A 17,385-nucleotide genomic window follows, 5' to 3' on the forward strand; every position below is an offset into this window, starting at 1 on the left:
CAGATACCATTTTGTATACTGTGGCAAGAACTTTAAGACAGCAGGAACAACAGTGAGCTGTGCATGCGCTGAGCTCAGCGAGAACTCACTGAGCTCAGTACTTTGCACTGGTCCCACAGAAAAATAATACCAACCATGGCATTGTATGGGTCAAAATAGGTCCATGTGGCCCTCAGACCTAACAGCCAACAGGCTCTGGCAAGATCACAACCAACAACAACCTAGTTATATAGGATACCTGGCATCTATCTCCCTAATCCTGGGACCTGCTCCAACTAGAAGTGGGAGACGGATTGTACAGACAATGGTGCAGCCTCAGCATGGTATTATAGGAGGTGGAGATTGGTGAGCAAAGAGCGGGGGCTACGGAGACCATGGTGGAAATCTAACATAAGAATCCAGACCTGGAACTCACTGCAGAGAGTAACACAACTGACTGCAAAAAAAAAAAGAAAGAAAGAAAGAAAAGAAAAGAAAAAAAAAGCCGTGTACCAACTGCAGTAAGTAAAATCGAAGTGTAGACCTGTGGGTGACAGAGCTTAGAAAACCGCCCAAAGAAGAAGAATCTGCTAACCAGAAGTACAGTGACCAAGAGCAAGAGAGACAAAGGCACAATGAATATTACTGAATACTCCCCTGCAAAGGAGCAAAACCATTTGGCAACCTCAGAACTAACTGAGGAAGACATTGAGAAAATGGGAGATACAGAACTCAAAACATTGGTTATAAAACTTGTCAACAGCAAAATATTTGAGTTTTTAATTGTGTAGATTAGCTCGATGAAATTAGGACTTGGATGTTAGTGTTTTGCCCACTCTGGAGACCAGACACTCTTGTTTGTGTATTCCTGGTAAGAACTAGCAGTGATTCCACTTAAAAGTTTTGGATACGACTGTACACATAACCAAATGAAATCTGACATGTCTCTTTAAGACAATACCCTGGCTTGCATTAATGTTTTAATGTTAGGGGACCAGCACTGCTGCATAGTGAATAAATTTACCACTTGTCTTGCCCATATCCAATGTGGGCACTAGTTTGAGTTCTGGCTGCACCACTTCTGACACACCTACCTGCTAATGTGTCTAAAGGGTGGCAAAAGATGACTCAAGGACTCGGGTTTGTGCATTCACCTAGCAGCCTGGGAAGACACTCCAAGATCCCGGCTTTTTTCAGGCCAATCCTGGCCATGTGCAGGTGTTTAGGGCATGAATCAGTGGTTGGAAGATATCTGTTCCATTGATAACTCCCTTTATCTTTGTAATGCTTTCTAATTTAAAAAAATCATGTTAAAAAATGTTTTTGCTATTAAAAGCTGGATTCCACCTTGTTATTTATCAAGATTGCAAACTCTTCCCAGGCAGTTAGATTCTCTAGAAAGACTAGAATAAAACAATTGGGGGGACCTGGTATGACAGCCTGGTGGGTACATTCCTCGTCTTACATGTGCCACAATTGCATAGGAGCACCGGTACATATCCTGACTACTCTACTTCCCATCATGTTCCCTGCTGTGGCCTGGGAAAGCAATAGAAGATGGTCAAAGGTTTGAGGCCCTAGAAGAGGCTCCTGCTCTTTGCTGTGGATTGGCTCATCTCTGGCCATTGTAGTCACTTGGGAAGTCGACCAGCGGATGGAAGATCTTTCTCTCTGTATCTTCTTCACTATGCAAATCTGACTTGACAATAATTAAAAAATAAATCTTAATACTAAGAATATTTGGCTAGGAACATTTGAAAAGGCAACACATACTTGTCTAAACATATTGTTCATGATAGTATTTAGCCACATTCGATTTTTCTTTATTCTGTTTTCCACTCACTACACATAATAAGTACATTTTTTATATGGTGCTTGCATAGTTGAAAAAGATGCATTCCATGTGGACTACCAATCAGGGTCAAGGAATGGGGGAAGTAGGTGAGATGACTGACACATATTTCCATAGATTACCTCATCCCATCACAAGACGGCTTCCAGTTCCCTATGTTCCATCAACTGAAGGGGGAGGAGCAAAGACGAAGACAGAGTGTCAAACAGTGATGCTATGAGCAAGCTCTGATGGCACTCGAACTCTTCCACAGCATTGAAATATGGGCCTCATTTTGGCTGCATCCACCAAGAGAAATCACCCCCTGGATCCAGTTGTGTCCTCACCTGGTTCTGGATTCTATACATGTGCAGGCACTTTAATGGGTGATTCTGTTAAGTTTTCATACTTGTGCTTTGCAGAAAATATGTCACATACTTGCTTAATCTTTAACATGGAAAATGTTTCTATATTGAGCTATACCATCTATTGAGGTTTAATATGCATTTTCTCCTTTTTCATGTCTGAGTTAACACTGTAGATGTGTTTCTCATTCCAGTCTTCGGCTGCTGACTCTGAAGCCATGTTTCTGCAATAACAGCTAAAACTTACTTATTTTTAAATTGTAACTTGTGCACTTTTTGAAAAACATAATTCATTAATTTGAAAATGCTTAGCTTCAAAAAAATAAAAATTATGATTTAAAGCATTTATTTATTTTGATTGAAAAACCCTATCTTAGAGAAAGAGGGAGAAGAGGGGAAAAGAAAATCTTCCATCCACTAGGTTACGCCTCTACTGCTGGCAATGGCAAGGGCTGAGCAAGCTCCAGTCACGAGGCAGAAGCCAGGGAGGCGTCCAGCTCAGTGCATCACCCATACCAGCTTACACCTACTGGTGGTTGCAGTCACCTGGTCAGTTTTGTTCCCAGTCCCATCCTATATATAAACCAATAGATAATGCTGCCCAACTCAACCCTGCCCTCATGCAGACCAGCAGGGAACTGCAGCCTAGTCAGAGACTCCTGATAACCCTCACAGGCCTGGCCCCAGCCCTGGTTCCTGCACTTGCCTGTATGTGTAGCAGACTCCCCTAGGCATCCCACTTTAATGACCATCGCAGCCTAGCTCAGTGTGACCACCCCACTATCCAGCCCATGCTCATGCTGATGGGTGCCATTGCCTGTGCAGCCAGACCTGCCCCCACCTCTGATTCTCATGCTATCCGGTGGGAGCTGCAGCATATCAGAGGGGTACTCACAACTTGCTTACTATGCTCACTCCCAAACCAGAGAGTACACTTTCCAGGAGTTCTAGCCTGACAGGACTTGCACCCAGTTCCAGCAGCTGCTAGCCAATGCTGTGGCAAAGCCTAACCAGCCTACACTTACTCTGGCTCATGCATGGTCTGCCCCCAGTCCCAGCTCTCACATTCACCAGCAGAACAGTGCCCCAGAGAGGAGTTCCACAGCCACCCTTCTGGGCTTACCTCCCCATCCCAGGCCCACATGTGCTAGTGGGTGCTGCGTCGCAGTCCAGCATGGCCTGCCTCACCTCAGCATTTGCTGGCAAGTGCTGTGGCCTGCTGAGTCCAATCTACCCCCATTCCAGCTCATGCTATAGATTAATGCAGCCTAGCCAAGCGTGGATGGCTCCCAGTCCCAGCCCTAATGTCAACTGGCTGGTGTTGTAGTCCAGTCAAGCCTGGCCTGCACTCCAGCCTGATCCTTACATCTGACAGTAGGTGCTATGAACTAGGCCAGTCTGGCCTGCCCCAAACCTGCCCCACACATGTATGCTGGCAGGTGCTATTTCCTGGCTTAGTCTGGAATGATCCAGTCTTGGTCCTTGTGCTTATCTACAGGGAATATATCTTGACAGAGGAGTTCCCCAAGATCCTCTGTCAGGTTTGTCTGTCAGTAGCAGACCTCACACAGCGGTGGGTTCTTGGTCAAGGCTGACTTGGTCTACCTCCTGTCCTGGCAGGTATGGCAGCCTTGCCTGACAAACCCATACCTATTCTGGCTCTTATTCTTGGGTGCTGAAGCCATGCTTTGCCAGGTCCACCCTCAGACAGAGCTTTCACATGGTTCAATGGGTACAGACACCATCCTATTTCTACCCTGGCTCTTGACAGCACCAGTGGGTGCTAGAGCCTTGCCCAGTCTGGCACACCCTACACCAAGACCACACCCATGCCAGTGGATACTGCAGCCATGTCCAGCCCAGCTCACCACCCCTCATTCCACCTCTTGTGCTCACCAGTGGGAACTGAAGCCCAGCAGGGAGAGCCCCTTAATTCTCTGACCAGGCCTGCTCTCAAACAAAGATTTCTGACACAGCCTTGCAAAGTCCTTCCCTCACTTGGTCTTCGACATTAGAAGCTGAAGCTTGGCCTGGCCTGCCACACCCCCATTCCAGTTCTCACTGGTGGGTACTCCATCCTAGCCCGGCCCAGTCTGTCCCATCCCTGCCTTACATGCCAACCCTGGGTATGATAGCCTAGCCTAGCCTAGCCCAGCATGACCTACACACCATCCTGGCTCTTGAGCATGCCACTGTGCTATGACTTGGTCAAGTCCTGCCCAGTCTGCTCGCTACAGAGTCAACTGACACACTTGCCAACAAGGGAAGCAGCCCTGACCGGCCTGACTAACACAGAGCCCCGTATCACGTCCTCTTGAACGTGAGCTAGAGCCCACCAGGAGAGGTCACCAAGGTCCCCAACAGCCCCTATCCCAGACCCAGTTCTTGCACATGCCAGCGAGTGCTAGAACCCTACTTGGCAGTGTGTGCTGGTGGGTGTTGTGACCCAGCCAGACCCACATCCAATCCTTGGCTGCACCTATGGATTAGACTGGCCTATCCCAAACCCCAGTACCCTTCAATGTTGGTGACTTCCACGGTCAGCCTACTTCTGCCTGTCACCACTCCAGCACACAGGCAAACCAGCTGCTATGGCAACCCCACAGGGGAGAGCCTAGGAGTCCCCACAAAAATCTGCTCCCACTGTACTCGTTAGTGTCAAGACCACACCTAACTTAGTCCAGTCCCAGCAGCAGAACTTACTGGTGGGTACGGTGGCCGAGTCCTGCCAGGCAGTCCACCCTTCGATGGCTTGATACCTTTGGTGGTTGATACCGACAAGCCAAGCTCAGGACTCCCGTGGGAGTGGCTATACAGGTTTGGTCCAAAAGGGTTCTCTGCTTTCCCTGCTCAAACCCACTCAGTCTTAGTTCCCTCAATTCCCTGATTGGAGGAAGTCTCCAAAAAGTTACTCCTCACCTCTCACAATCTCCCTCAACCGTTCACACTCCAAAACAGCTCCAAACCTGTTTCCCTGAGCAAGCCATACCACCACTCCATGTCCACAAACATGCAGATCCCTAAGTCCATTCTTTCCATTGTGCACTGTGTCAAACTGGAGCTACATGTGCCCACCCAGGGATCACAGATGCTTGCGTGCAGATCCCAAGGACCTGTGTGGAGCTATGGCTGTCTGCGGACACATTTTCAATAGTAATAATAATAATAATAATAAAGAATAGGGCACTAACTGGCACACTAGTACACTTCACAGAAATCTGAGATAAGCCAGGAAAAGGATTCCCACCGGCTATTAGATGCTTTTCTCCAGCAATGCAACATTTGCATAGGTGCAAGCCAACCTAGGGAGTTACCTACAGCCACAGACTGTGCATTACTTACCCTGTCACGAAAAAACAAAAAGAAATTGCTAAGGCAGGAGAGTAGGAGTCAACATTTGCAGGATAACTGTCTGTTGAAATCTGTCTGATGCTTCACTTGTGCTGACCCAGCTCGTGTGGGTTCTTGGGGGGAATCTCAGAGCAAGAGTACCATTTGATTTGTGGGGGTTTTTTTTAAAGATTCATTTATTTTTATTGGAAAGGCCGATATACAGAGAGGAGGAGACACAGAGAGAAAGATCTTCAATCCAATGGTTCGCTACCCAAGCGGCCACAAGAGCTGGAGCTGAGCCTGTCCAAAGCCAGGAGCCAGGGGCTTCCTCCGGCTCTCCCATGCAGATGCAGGCTTCCAAAGCTTTGGGCCGTCCTCAACTGCATTCCCAGGCCACACACAGGGAGATGGATGGGAAGCAGGGCTGCCAGAATTAGAACCAGATCGTCTATGGGATCCTGATGCGTTCAAGGCAAGGAATTTAACCACTGTGCTATAACGCCAGGGCCTAGAGTGCCATTTGTAACAACCTGGTGGTACAGGGCTGTCTTATCCACATGATTTTGCGACTCTCCATGAGCCGTGACCGGAATAGCTCTTCAGTGAACACACTAGGAAAGTCCATGCAGCACCCCCATCCCCATGCTCAATAAAAACACAGTCGCCCTGGAAGGAAGTCGCTGGGGCTGGGGCGCCCAGAGGCAACAAGCAGGGCCTTCAGTTCTTTGGAAGGTGGGCTGGAGAATCAGAAGGACTTGAGCAAAATTCTGCTAGCACAAAGGTCAGCCAGCATTTCTATCCTGAAGACCTCAGAACTATTTCTTTTCCTTGTAACACTGAGTTTATTTTTATTGCAAGGTCATGTATACAGACAGGAGGACAGATAGAGAGGAACATCTTCTGTCAGATACTTCACTCCGCAAGTGATCTCAAGGGCCAGAGCTGTGCCAATCTGAAGCCAGCAGCCTGGAACTTCACCCAGGTCTCCCAGATGGGTGCAGGGACCCAAGGCTTTGGGCTGTCCTCGACTGCTTTACCAGGCCACAAGCAGTGAGTTGCATGGGAAGCAGAACTGCAGCGGTCAAGACCGGTGCCTGTGTGCGAAACCAGAGCATTCAAGGCCAGGATTGAGGCCGCTAGGCCAACCAGACAGGCCCTATTTCTTTTCCACATTGCACCACAACTCACGACATTCACTGCAGCTCAATGGCATGTGGTAAATAGAGCAGCTGAGGCTCACCCTGCCAGTGCTATGGGATGCTGGCATCAAAAGCAGTGGCAACAACACCTAGTCCCCAACTTCATGACTTGAATACTTTCCAAAGGAATTCTCCTTTGGCTATAGACGGCCTGGCGGCTAAAGTCCTCGCCTTGAATGTGCCAGAATCCCATATGGGTGCCAGTTCTAATCCCGGCAGCTCCACTTCTCATCCAGCTCCCTGCTTGTGGCCTGGGAAAGCAGTTGAGAACAGCCCAAAGCCTTGGCACTCTGCACCTCTGTGGGAGACCTGGAAGAAGTTCCTGGATCCTGGCTTCAGATCAGCACAGCACCAGCCATTACACTCACTTGGGAAGTCAATTATCAGACAGAAGATCTTTCCCTCTGTCTTTCCTCCTCTCTGTATATCTGACTTTCCAATAAAATAAATAATATCTGCATAAAAATGAAGAAACTCTTTTTTTTTTCCTTTGGCTAGGGGCTCTGAGTACTGTTGGCTGAAAGGACTTAGGGATTAACATCTAAGAGGTTCCTGGAGAACCTGATCAAAAGGACTATTGGGAGGGACTCCTGGGTGTGGCTCCAGCAACATCAAGGGGCTCTCTTTGTAGTCCTGATGGATCCATTTCTGAACCAGCTCTCTGCTCATGCCCCTGGAAAGGCAGCTGTGCTAGGTCCAAGTACATGGATGCTAGAACTCAAGGGAGACATGCATGAAACTCCAACCCCCTAATTTCACACTGCTCTAGTCCCAGACTCTGTACCCTGTTGGGAAGTGAACCAGATGATGTTCACCCTCCCTTCTCCCTCTTTCTCTCCCTCTTTCTCTCTCTCTCTTTCTCTCTCTGTCTCTCTCTCTCTCTCTCTCTCATCCCACCATCTCCGTGGGAGACCAGGATGGAATTGCTGATGGTAAACTCCAACCTGGCTCAGACCTGGCTTCTGCTACCATATGGGGAGTGAACCAGCAGCAGGGTCGAGTTTTCCTGTCCCTCTGCCTTTCCAAAACTCATCCAATCCATCTTTTCCTTAATGACCCCATACGTGAACTTCCGGTCCTGTGGCTCTCCAGGAACCTTGGGTTTCTATCCGTGTGCATTGCCTTATCCCATCACTTGCCTTTCAATGCACCCTGCTCCTTGAAAGCTGCTTAGGAATTTCACCTGAAGAGGGAGGAGTCAAGACCAAGACAGGGTGTCAACCAGTGATGTTGTGGGCTCTGCACTGATGGGATTTTGAGTTCTTCCAAGCTATATAAAGGCGGCCCTGTGGAGCTCTGGGCCTCCGCTTGGCTGTAGCCACCCAGAGAAACCACCGCCCTGGATCCAGCTGTATCCTCTACTGCTTTTGGACTTCTGATCACCACAGGTATGTTCAGGAATGATTGTGTCAGAGCGGGTTTGCACATTGGTGCTTTGGAGAAAATCAGGATCACGTATTTGCTGACCTTTTGACGTTGGAAAACTCTGGTCTCTGTTGAGCTCTGCCAGCTCTTTTGGGCTAGCGTGCTTTCTTCTTTGCATTTCCTCTCTTGTGATGTCTGGGTGGACACTGCTGTGTTTCCTCACCACTCCTACCATGGGCTTTCTTTTCGGTTGCCATGTTTCTGTGTCTCACATTGGACAAGTTACTTCTTGGGAAGCTATAATTGGTGCACTTGGTGGAGTGCTTGGTTCATTCACTTCAAACTTGCTTCTCTGTTTGAATTACTTGTTTTAAATGTTGAATGTTCTGATACACTTCAGTATAGTCTGGGAGTCCCCTCCACCCCAATGCCCATCCCCCGACTGCATTTCCCCCATAGTGTCTCAACACTACATGCCTTCATAAGGAGTTACAATTCCTCAAACTTGCTTTTCTCCATCAAGTAGCAAGGGGCCTCTTGGAAAAGCGTTGTTTTCTTTCTTTCTTTGGCAAAGGCAGATTTTACACAGACATGAAGAGACAGAGGGAAAGTTCTTGGTCCTCTGGCTGTCGCTTCCCATGGCCACAGTGACCACAGCTGAACTGAGCTCCAGCCAGCCAGCAGGCAGGGAGCCGCTCAGGGTCTCTCCCATGGGTACAGCACCCCAAGACATTGGGCCTCCTCCATTGCTTTCCAACTCCACCACTAGGCATCCCAGCATCAAGTGGGGTCAGTGCCACACGAACTGGGCCTTCTCTTTCAACAGTGCTAGAGCTATGGCTTCAAACACTGCCCCCCAAAAATAAAGCCACGATCCATTTCAACAACAAGAAAATAGCCACCCAATTCGTCTGGGGGACATTCCCGGGAGGCACATGTACAAGGCACGCAGGACTCAAAGTCTGACACTTGCTCTCTTGCAGCCATGCAGCCTGACAGCTCTGCTGTCCAGGACCCCAGCTGCGGCAGCATCATGACCTTCCGCCCCAGCTGGGAGGAATTCATGGACTTCACCTCGTTCATCGCTGCCATGGAAGCCCAGGGTGCACACCGTGCAGGCCTGGCCAAGGTCATCCCACCCCCGCAGTGGAGCGCCAGGCAGACCTACCACGACATCGGCGACATCGTCATCCCCAGCCCCCTGCAACAGGTGGTCTCCGGGAAAGCAGGGGTCTTCACTCAATACCACAAGAAGAGGAAAGCCATGAGCCTGAGCGACTATCGCCAACTGGCAAACAGCGACAAATATCGGGCCCCAGCCCATCTCAGCTTGGACCAAGTGGAGAAACTCTACTGGAGGAGCCGCGCCTACGGGGCTCCCCCCATTTACGGGGCCGACGTCAGCGGTTCGCTCTTCGACGATAACACCACGGTCTGGAACCTCAGAAACCTGGGTTCCCTTCTCGACCTGCTACAGCAAGAGTGCGGCGTGCTCATCGAGGGCGTCAACACCCCCTACCTCTACTTCGGCATGTGGAAGACCACCTTCGCCTGGCACACGGAGGACATGGACCTTTACAGCATCAACTACCTGCACTTTGGCGAGCCCAAGACTTGGTACGCCGTGCCCCCTGAGCACGGGCGGCGGCTGGAGGAGCTGGCTGCACAGCTCTTCCCTGCCAGCGCCCAAGCCTGCCGGGCCTTCCTGCGCCACAAGGTAGCCCTCATCTCGCCCAGTGTGCTGCGGGAGAACGGCATTCCCTGCCAGCGCATCACCCAGCAGCCCGGCGAGTTCATGGTCACCTTTCCCTATGGCTACCACGCGGGCTTCAACCACGGCTTCAACTGCGCCGAGGCCATCAACTTCGCCACCCTGCGCTGGATCGACTATGGCAAGGCGGCCTCGCAGTGCAGCTGCGGGGAGGCCAGGGTGTCCTTTGCCATGGACGCCTTCGTGCGCCTCCAGCAACGCGACCACTATGAGCTGTGGCGGCGCAGCCAGGCCCGGGCGCCTGTGGACCTGCCAGGGCCCACAGGAGCAGCCGGCAAGGGGCTGAAGCCCTGGAAAGAGGATCGTGAGCTCTGGAGAGCCGCCCTGGGCCTGAGGCATCTCTCCTCGGCCCGGGCGCCTTCCCTGCAGCCTGTGCAGGCCCGTGGGGGCCGAGGAGGCCGAGGCCGCAGGCGCGCACGGACACTGGAGCCTTCTGCACAGGCGCAGCAGCTGTCACTTGCTCCAGGGCATCGTGGGCGTGGGCGCGGACGTGGGCCCAGGCAAGGTCGTGCTCAGCATCGGCACCATCTTCGTCCTCTTCCTCGGGAACCACAAGCTCACCAGCCCCTCCTGCAGCTGCCAACCAAGAGGCGCCTTCAGTCCCAGTCTGCTCACACAGCTCCTGGCGCTGAGGCCCAGCCCCTGGCGTGTGAAGCAGCCTCACCCTTCGGCTCGCTCCACTCCACTCTGGGCTTCGAGCCTCCTGCCAAACCTTCTGGATGTTGCTGCGACCCCGAGCTCCAAGTCTTGGGGCCACCACTGGATCCTCATGCTGCCATGCACCCTGGGCCTTGTCTGCTGTCCCTGCACGACATCCCAGTGCATCTCGCCGACCTTCTGCCTCTCCCTCCTCCCAACGTCCTGGGGCCCTTGACAAGTCCCTCCCGTGTCTCTGCTAGGGACTGCCCGCCTGCTGGAAACCACCAGCACGATGTGCTTCAGGGCCACTCTGACAGCTGCGCAACCTTGCCTGCCCCTGCGGCTGCCCCAATCCCGTATCTTCTTGCTGGGGATCCCCTCTGGTCCCAGCCACAGGGAGGTGCGTTTGGAAGCCTGAGTCTCCTTCACTTTGGGGACTTGTGACTATGCCACTGTGGCCCCATCCTCCCATCCAGGAAAGGTCCCAGCCAAGGCAGGACCCGGCAAGACTCAACAGTGAGCCCTCCTCTCCAAAGGACATTTCAGATCCTCCCCCAGCCTGGGAAGGGAACCTGAGCCTTACACAAGGCTCCTCCAGTGGACCCTCACCCTCCAGCCAGACACAAGATGTTGGACTGACTGACTGCCTCTTGGGCACTTGGAGCACACTCTGGAACATGACAAGTCTCTGGAAGACAAAAACCTGGCTCACGGCAATCTTGGGATGAGAAGCAGTCAGAAGGCGATTCTGCAATGCTGCCATGCCGTGTGGGCACTGCCTTGGGACCTGGCTGCTCCACCTGGGACCCAGCTCCCTCTTACTCTCTTAGTGAAGAGCAGAAGATGGTCTGGAGACCGGAGCTCTTGCATCCACATAGCACACAGGCAAGAAGCTCCAGGATCCCGCTTCACCCTAGCCTGGCCTGGCCTGGCCAATGCCACCAGGATGACTGAGCCAGCACATGGAAGATGCATTGCAACTCTGACTTGCAAATACATAAGACTCTGCGTGTGTGTGTGTGTGTGTGTGTGTGATTCATCAGGATCATCACCTATTCCCAGGCAAATAGATGATCCGGGAAGCCTAGAAGACCAAAGAACAGTGGGCTTGGAAAGATGTGAAATGGAAGCCCAGTTGTCTGAAGATCAGCCTCTTGTGACTATTTTGCTACCGTTCTTCTGTATTTGCTTGTTTTCCTTTTCTGGTCAAATAAAACACACAACTGTACAACTCAACGAGTCTCTCAAGTAGTCTTTTGGCGAGGTCGGGGACTCGGGCAGGGTTGTTTGTGGAGGGCTGCTTCCAGCATGCTACGCAGCAGGATGAACTCCATCATGCTGACACACTGTGTTGGGGGCAGTCTGCGTGGAAAAAGCTGCCCAGGCAGGCTGATTTCCTATGGTCAGCCATCATTGTCTCTTAGCCTGCCTTTGGCAAAAGCCAAAGAAATGGCTCAGAGTAATTGTACCAAGCTGAAGGTAGACCCATCCATCCCCATCCCTTAACCTCCAGTCCTAGGCTGCCATCCAATTCTGATCCTCACAAGTGGGAACTCAATGAATCTTTAGGATTGAGAAGCAATCCCATGAGCCCAAACGCGCATGTCATGTATGTGTTTGGAAAATTATTCTCTCGTTTACAAGCACCTTTGACACTTCACTTCATTTTACAAGGCCTCAACAGAAAACTGCCTAGATCTGTAGGTCTAGGGATTCCGTTTCTGAAACATTGTTGTCTACTTTGGGGGAATGATTTCTCTCTACATTGGAAATGCAGGGTGAGATGGAGATTCTCCATTGGCCTGGATACTTTCCCAAATGACTGTGACAGATGACTCTTTTTTAAAAAAGATTTCTTTATTTTTATTGGAAAAGCAGGTCTAACAGAGAGGAGGAGAGACAGAGAGGAACAACTTCCATCCCATGGTTCACTCCCCAGCTGAGTCCAATTGGTGTCTGTTCATGTCCCGGCTGTCCCACTTCCATCCAGCTCTCTGCCTGTGGCCTGGGAGAGCTGTTGAGGATGATACAAAGCCTTGGGACCCTGCAGCTGCATGGGAGACCTGGAAGAAGCTCCTGGTCCTGGCTTTGGATTGGCTCAGCTCCGCCCATTGCAGCCACTTGCAGAATGATGCAGCAGATGGAAGATCTTTTATATATATATATATTTTTTTATTGTATTTTTGTTGACAATCTTTACATGGTTAATTATGGTAAAAAAAAAAAAAGGCTCAGGGGCTATAGGGAAGTGGGTAATAGTTTTATGTCCATATTGTTTCCATCATGTATCTGAGGTAAAGGGGGATATTGACAGAGAAGCCCCACCCAGTTTCCCACCCACCCCAAGTCCCGGATGTGGGGCATGCTCTGAGATCCTTGCTCAAATGGTTTTAATAGTTCTCCAGTTATGAATCGCTACCAGTTTCACTCGATGAGGTCGTCCACTGATAGACACAGTCCATCATAGAGTCTTCATTTTCCCAGTATTTCGCTGCCAACATATAGCTGAGGTGGTTGATTGACTTGCTCTGTCTTCTGTCTTTTCTTGGCTAGGGTTCTGAGTCCAGCAGTTCGGTTGGGGAGATCTCCAAAGAAACTTTGAGGTATTCCCAGACCAGATTCTTGTATGCTCTAGCAAGCACAGGGCCCGGCACAGACCATCACCCCAATCAGCTGGTGGTTTCAATTGCTGGGTTAGTTCTGTTCTCAGTCCTGATTTCCACTGGAACCAATGGGTGTTGCAGTCCAGCCTGGTTCTGCCCAGCACACACTCGGCCCTTGCATCAACCAGTGAGAGCTGCATCCTAGTCGGGGCAACCCACAGTAACCCCCACCAGGCCTGCCCCCTACCCTGGTTTGCCAGTGTGTATAGCAGACTAGTCCAGTCTGTCCCACATCCTATTTGGCTCTTGTAATTGTCAGTGGGTATTAAAGCTTAGTTCCATCTAACCAACTCAGCTCTCCAGCCCTCACGGATGTTGTTGAGTGCCTCTCTGTCTAGCCACCCCAGCCCCCATCTAAGGTTTCATGCCCTCAGCAGATGGAAGATCTTTCTCTTTCTCTCCCCTTCTCTCTGTAAATCTGCCTTTCCATTACAAAAATACATCTTAAAAAAAAAAACAAAAACAAAACAAACAAACAAAAAAGCAGGGATACAACCACCCAGGACACAGAGCAAGAGAAGGCAGCAAGCAGCCACCAGAGGGCGCATGCTATGTGCTCCTACTGGTGAGTTCTGGAACACACCCTATGACACCTGAGAAGTACACGCATGCTTGCAGTAAGATGAAACCCAAGACTTTTTCCAAAACCCACTTGTATAATGCGAGTTACTTGTAAAACAAATTTAAAGCATATTATCAAAATACTGCTCACAAATTTTATTTCTAAATTTAAATTTGCCCCTCTCTTCCATCTCCGCACACACTTTCTGAGGCAGCCTGATCAACTAGAAAACACACATGGGTCTGGTTCTCCAGCAGAGAGAGTAGGTGTTCACAGGCCTGCAGGCAGTGCTGTGGGTGTATGTGAGGGCGGTGAAGGAGGACAGTGTGTGTGTGTGTGTGTGTGTGTTTGTGTGAGTGTGAGTGTGTATGTAAGAGGGATAGACAGAGGAATCCTGAGGGACTCAATAGCATTCCCCAAGGTGAAGGCAGGAACCAGCAGCAGGAGTCTCAGGGAAAAGCCAGCATGCATGAGGCTCAGAGTATCCAAGAAGGGGCTGGAAAGGCAAGCACTGGGTCAGGGCCACAGCTGCAGTTCATGTCACCCCAGGAAGCCCAGAGCACAGCAAAAGAACTGCCATTATCCACATGGTCTCCTTCAACCAACATCAGGACAGTATCAGAAGCAATCAACAACAAGAATGAGGGGGAAAAGACAAGCTGTTAACCTATGCCTGCAATGTCTCATGGGCTTGAGGATTACATTGAGCAAACAAGCTTTAGGAAAAGGGGGGGTCAAGATCTCCAGGACACAGAACCATCTCCACGCTCTCATATTCACAATCTCTCTCTCTCTCTCTGTCTGTCTCTCCCTCTCTTTCCCTCTCTCTCTCGCTTTTCCCCCACTCTCTCTCTCCTTTCCCAGTTTCCCCAACCCCTTATGGGACATGTCCCTCCATTGACCTTCATTCAAAACACACAGATTTCCCTCACCTGAAAGGGAGCTTCCAATCGTGGAATGTCCGGATCCTTCCAGCTTGGAAGCCTGATGTGAAAGTGAACCTCTTCCTGTTCCCTGTGCTGTTGGGAGTTGCCTCTTCACCATGGAGAACAGCGCTGTGCCAATATCCCTGTCATCACGAAGGGGAAGCCACCTCCCCAGCCAGGGTTCGGCCAGACTTTCTGAGCCCAGCAGTGCTGAGCTTGTGGGGTCCACCCAATCCTGGGCAAGGCGCCAGTGCTGCCTGTGGAGAGCCCCTCGGAAACTGCAGGCAAAACCACTGCTTTCCAATCTGGACTGTGGTTACTAGGCTCATGTCTCACCTGGAGGAAGCTGAACCTGCCCTGGGGAAAACGCAGGTCCCGCAGGTTCAGCACGAGGTCGCTGGCAAGAGTTGGATTCTGCTTTAGGCAGAACTGCGAGCTTAAGTCTACTGGGACCACAGCCACCACCACCGAGGGGATCAAGGCTACGGTGGGGTCTGCAGGAGGATCCTCAGTTCTGACAGTCCCCAGACAGACACCCCAGCCTGCATGCCTGCTAAGGGACCCCAGAAGGCTCCCCCTGAGGCAGGTGGAGATGAATCTGCAGCCTGAGCTCCCTGACAATTTCTAGTCTCTTGAATCATTGGCATTGTTTCTCATAAATCAAAGTCCTAACTGCATGGATGGATCTGGTCTCATGTGGTTTCTGTCCCCTCTGTACACATTGACACAGTCCGATAGACTTGACCAAGGGATGTGCCTCAGAGGCTTGGGGTAGGGGAGGCCCAAAGCACACACAGGACACATGCACGGTAGGGATGGCTTCTGAGCTCTCTAGCACAACAGGCAGTTCCAACCTATAATGACAGGCATACAGCAGAGCTGACCGAGTTCCTATCCAATAGCTCCCCACATTGTCGATGGGGAGTAAGACCCGCAAGGGCCATGGACTTCAACCTTATGGTGTGTAGGACACCAGCTGTGCACTCTCACATCTGCCACGGGGACTGGGGCAGGAACTCCATGTGGCTGTGTGCCTGCCACACCCTGGATGAGGCCTTGGTTCTGCAGCAGACAACTGCCTGCGGGACCCCCTGACCCCACCTGCGTGTTAGAAACAGAAGCATGGCAGCAAAAGAGAACAAAGGAAGGGAAGGACAAATGAAATCACAAGTAAACTAAGACATGAAACTGGACCCAAGAGGTAGTTTCTCTTGACAGCAGCAGCCTAGATGAGAACCAGACATCTACAAACCTGACCTGACTTCAAACCTGGGCAGGGCTCTCATCCAATCACCGCTCAGCTGATGGGATAGGAAGCTCTTGGTTTGACACCCTTGTTGATCTTCTCCCTTTGTCCTCAGGTGAAAGTCATAACCAACTTCAAAGGAGCATGAGAGATTAAAAGGAGCAAACCTCACACACAACAGTGGGTTCTTGGCCAAGGCTGACTTGGTCCACCCACTGTCCTGGCAGGTATGGCAGCCACGCCTGACCAGCCCATACCTATTCTGGCTCTTATTGTTGGGGATTGCAGCCCTGCCTTGCCGGGCCCACCCTCAGACAGAGCTTTCACATGGTTCAATAGGTACAGACACCATCCTATTTCTACCCTGGCTCTTGACAGCACCAGTGGGTGCTAGAGCCTTGCCCAGTCTGGCACACCCTACACCAAGACCACACCCATGCCAATGGATACTGCAGCCATGTCCAGCCCAGCTCACCACCCCCCATTCCACCTCTTGTGCTCACCAGTGGGAACTGAAGCCCAGCAGGGAGAGCCCCTTAATTCTCTGACCAGGCCTGCTCTCAAAGATTTCTGACACAGCCTTGCAAAATCCTTCCCTCACTTGGTCTTTGACATTAGAAGCTGAAGCTTGGCCTGGCCTGCCACACCCCCATTCCAGTTCTCACTGGTGGGTACTCCATCCTAGCCCGGCCCAGTCTGTCCCATCCCTGGCTTACATGCCAACCCTGGGTATGATAGCCTAGCCTAGCCTAGCCCAGCATGACCTACACACCATCCTGGCTCTTGAGCATGCCACTGTGCTATGACTTGGTCAAGTCCTGCCCAGTCTGCTCGCTACAGAGTCAACTGACACACTTGCCAACAAGGGAAGCAGCCCTGACCGGCCTAACACAGAGCCCCGTATCACATCCTCATGAACGGGAGCTAGAGCCCACCAGGAGAGGTCACCAAGGTCCCCAACAGCCCCCTATCCCAGACCCAGTTCTTGCACATGCCAGCGAGTGCTAGAACCCTACTTGGCAGTGTGTGCTGGTGGGTGTTGTGACCCAGCCAGACCCACATCCAATCCTTGGCTGCACCTATGGATTAGACTGGCCTATCCCAAACCCCAGTACCCTTCAATGTTGGTGACTTCCACGGTCAGCCTACTTCTGCCTGTCACCACTCCAGCACACAAGCAAACCAGTTGCTATGGCAACCCCACAGGGGAGAGCCTAGGAGTCCCCACAAAAATCTGCTCCCACTGTACTCGTTAGTGTCAAGACCATATCTAACTTAGTCCAGTCCCAGCAGCAGAACTCACTGGTGGGTACGGTGGCCGAGTCCTGCCAGGCAGTCCACCCTTCGATGGCTTGATACCTTTGGTGGTTGATACCGACAAGCCAAGCTCAGGACTCCCATGGGAGTGGCTATACAGGTTTGGTCCAAAAGGGTTCTCTGCTTTCCCTGCTCAAACCCACTCAGTCTTAGTTCCCTCAATTCCCTGATTGGAGGAAGTCTCCAAAA

The 17,385-nt window shown here is 51.2% G+C and overlaps 2 protein-coding genes across 2 annotated transcripts in view; one reads left to right on the top strand and one right to left on the bottom strand.

Annotated features, from left to right (window-relative positions):
* Positions 1–17,385, bottom strand: part of CWC15 (CWC15 spliceosome associated protein homolog) — a 297,815-nt gene that overhangs the window by 39,004 nt on the left and 241,426 nt on the right. The gene's annotated exons all lie outside the window — the stretch shown is intronic.
* Positions 9,058–16,027, top strand: LOC131480005 (lysine-specific demethylase 4D-like). The gene is made up of 3 exons (XM_058662309.1): positions 9,058–10,221; positions 10,310–10,492; positions 15,995–16,027. The coding sequence occupies exons 1-3, from the start codon at positions 9,058–9,060 to the stop codon at positions 16,025–16,027; spliced, it is 1,380 nt and encodes a 459-aa protein (XP_058518292.1).

This window comes from Ochotona princeps, chromosome 4 (assembly GCF_030435755.1).
Source record: "Ochotona princeps isolate mOchPri1 chromosome 4, mOchPri1.hap1, whole genome shotgun sequence".
Taxonomy (NCBI): Eukaryota; Metazoa; Chordata; class Mammalia; order Lagomorpha; family Ochotonidae; genus Ochotona; species Ochotona princeps.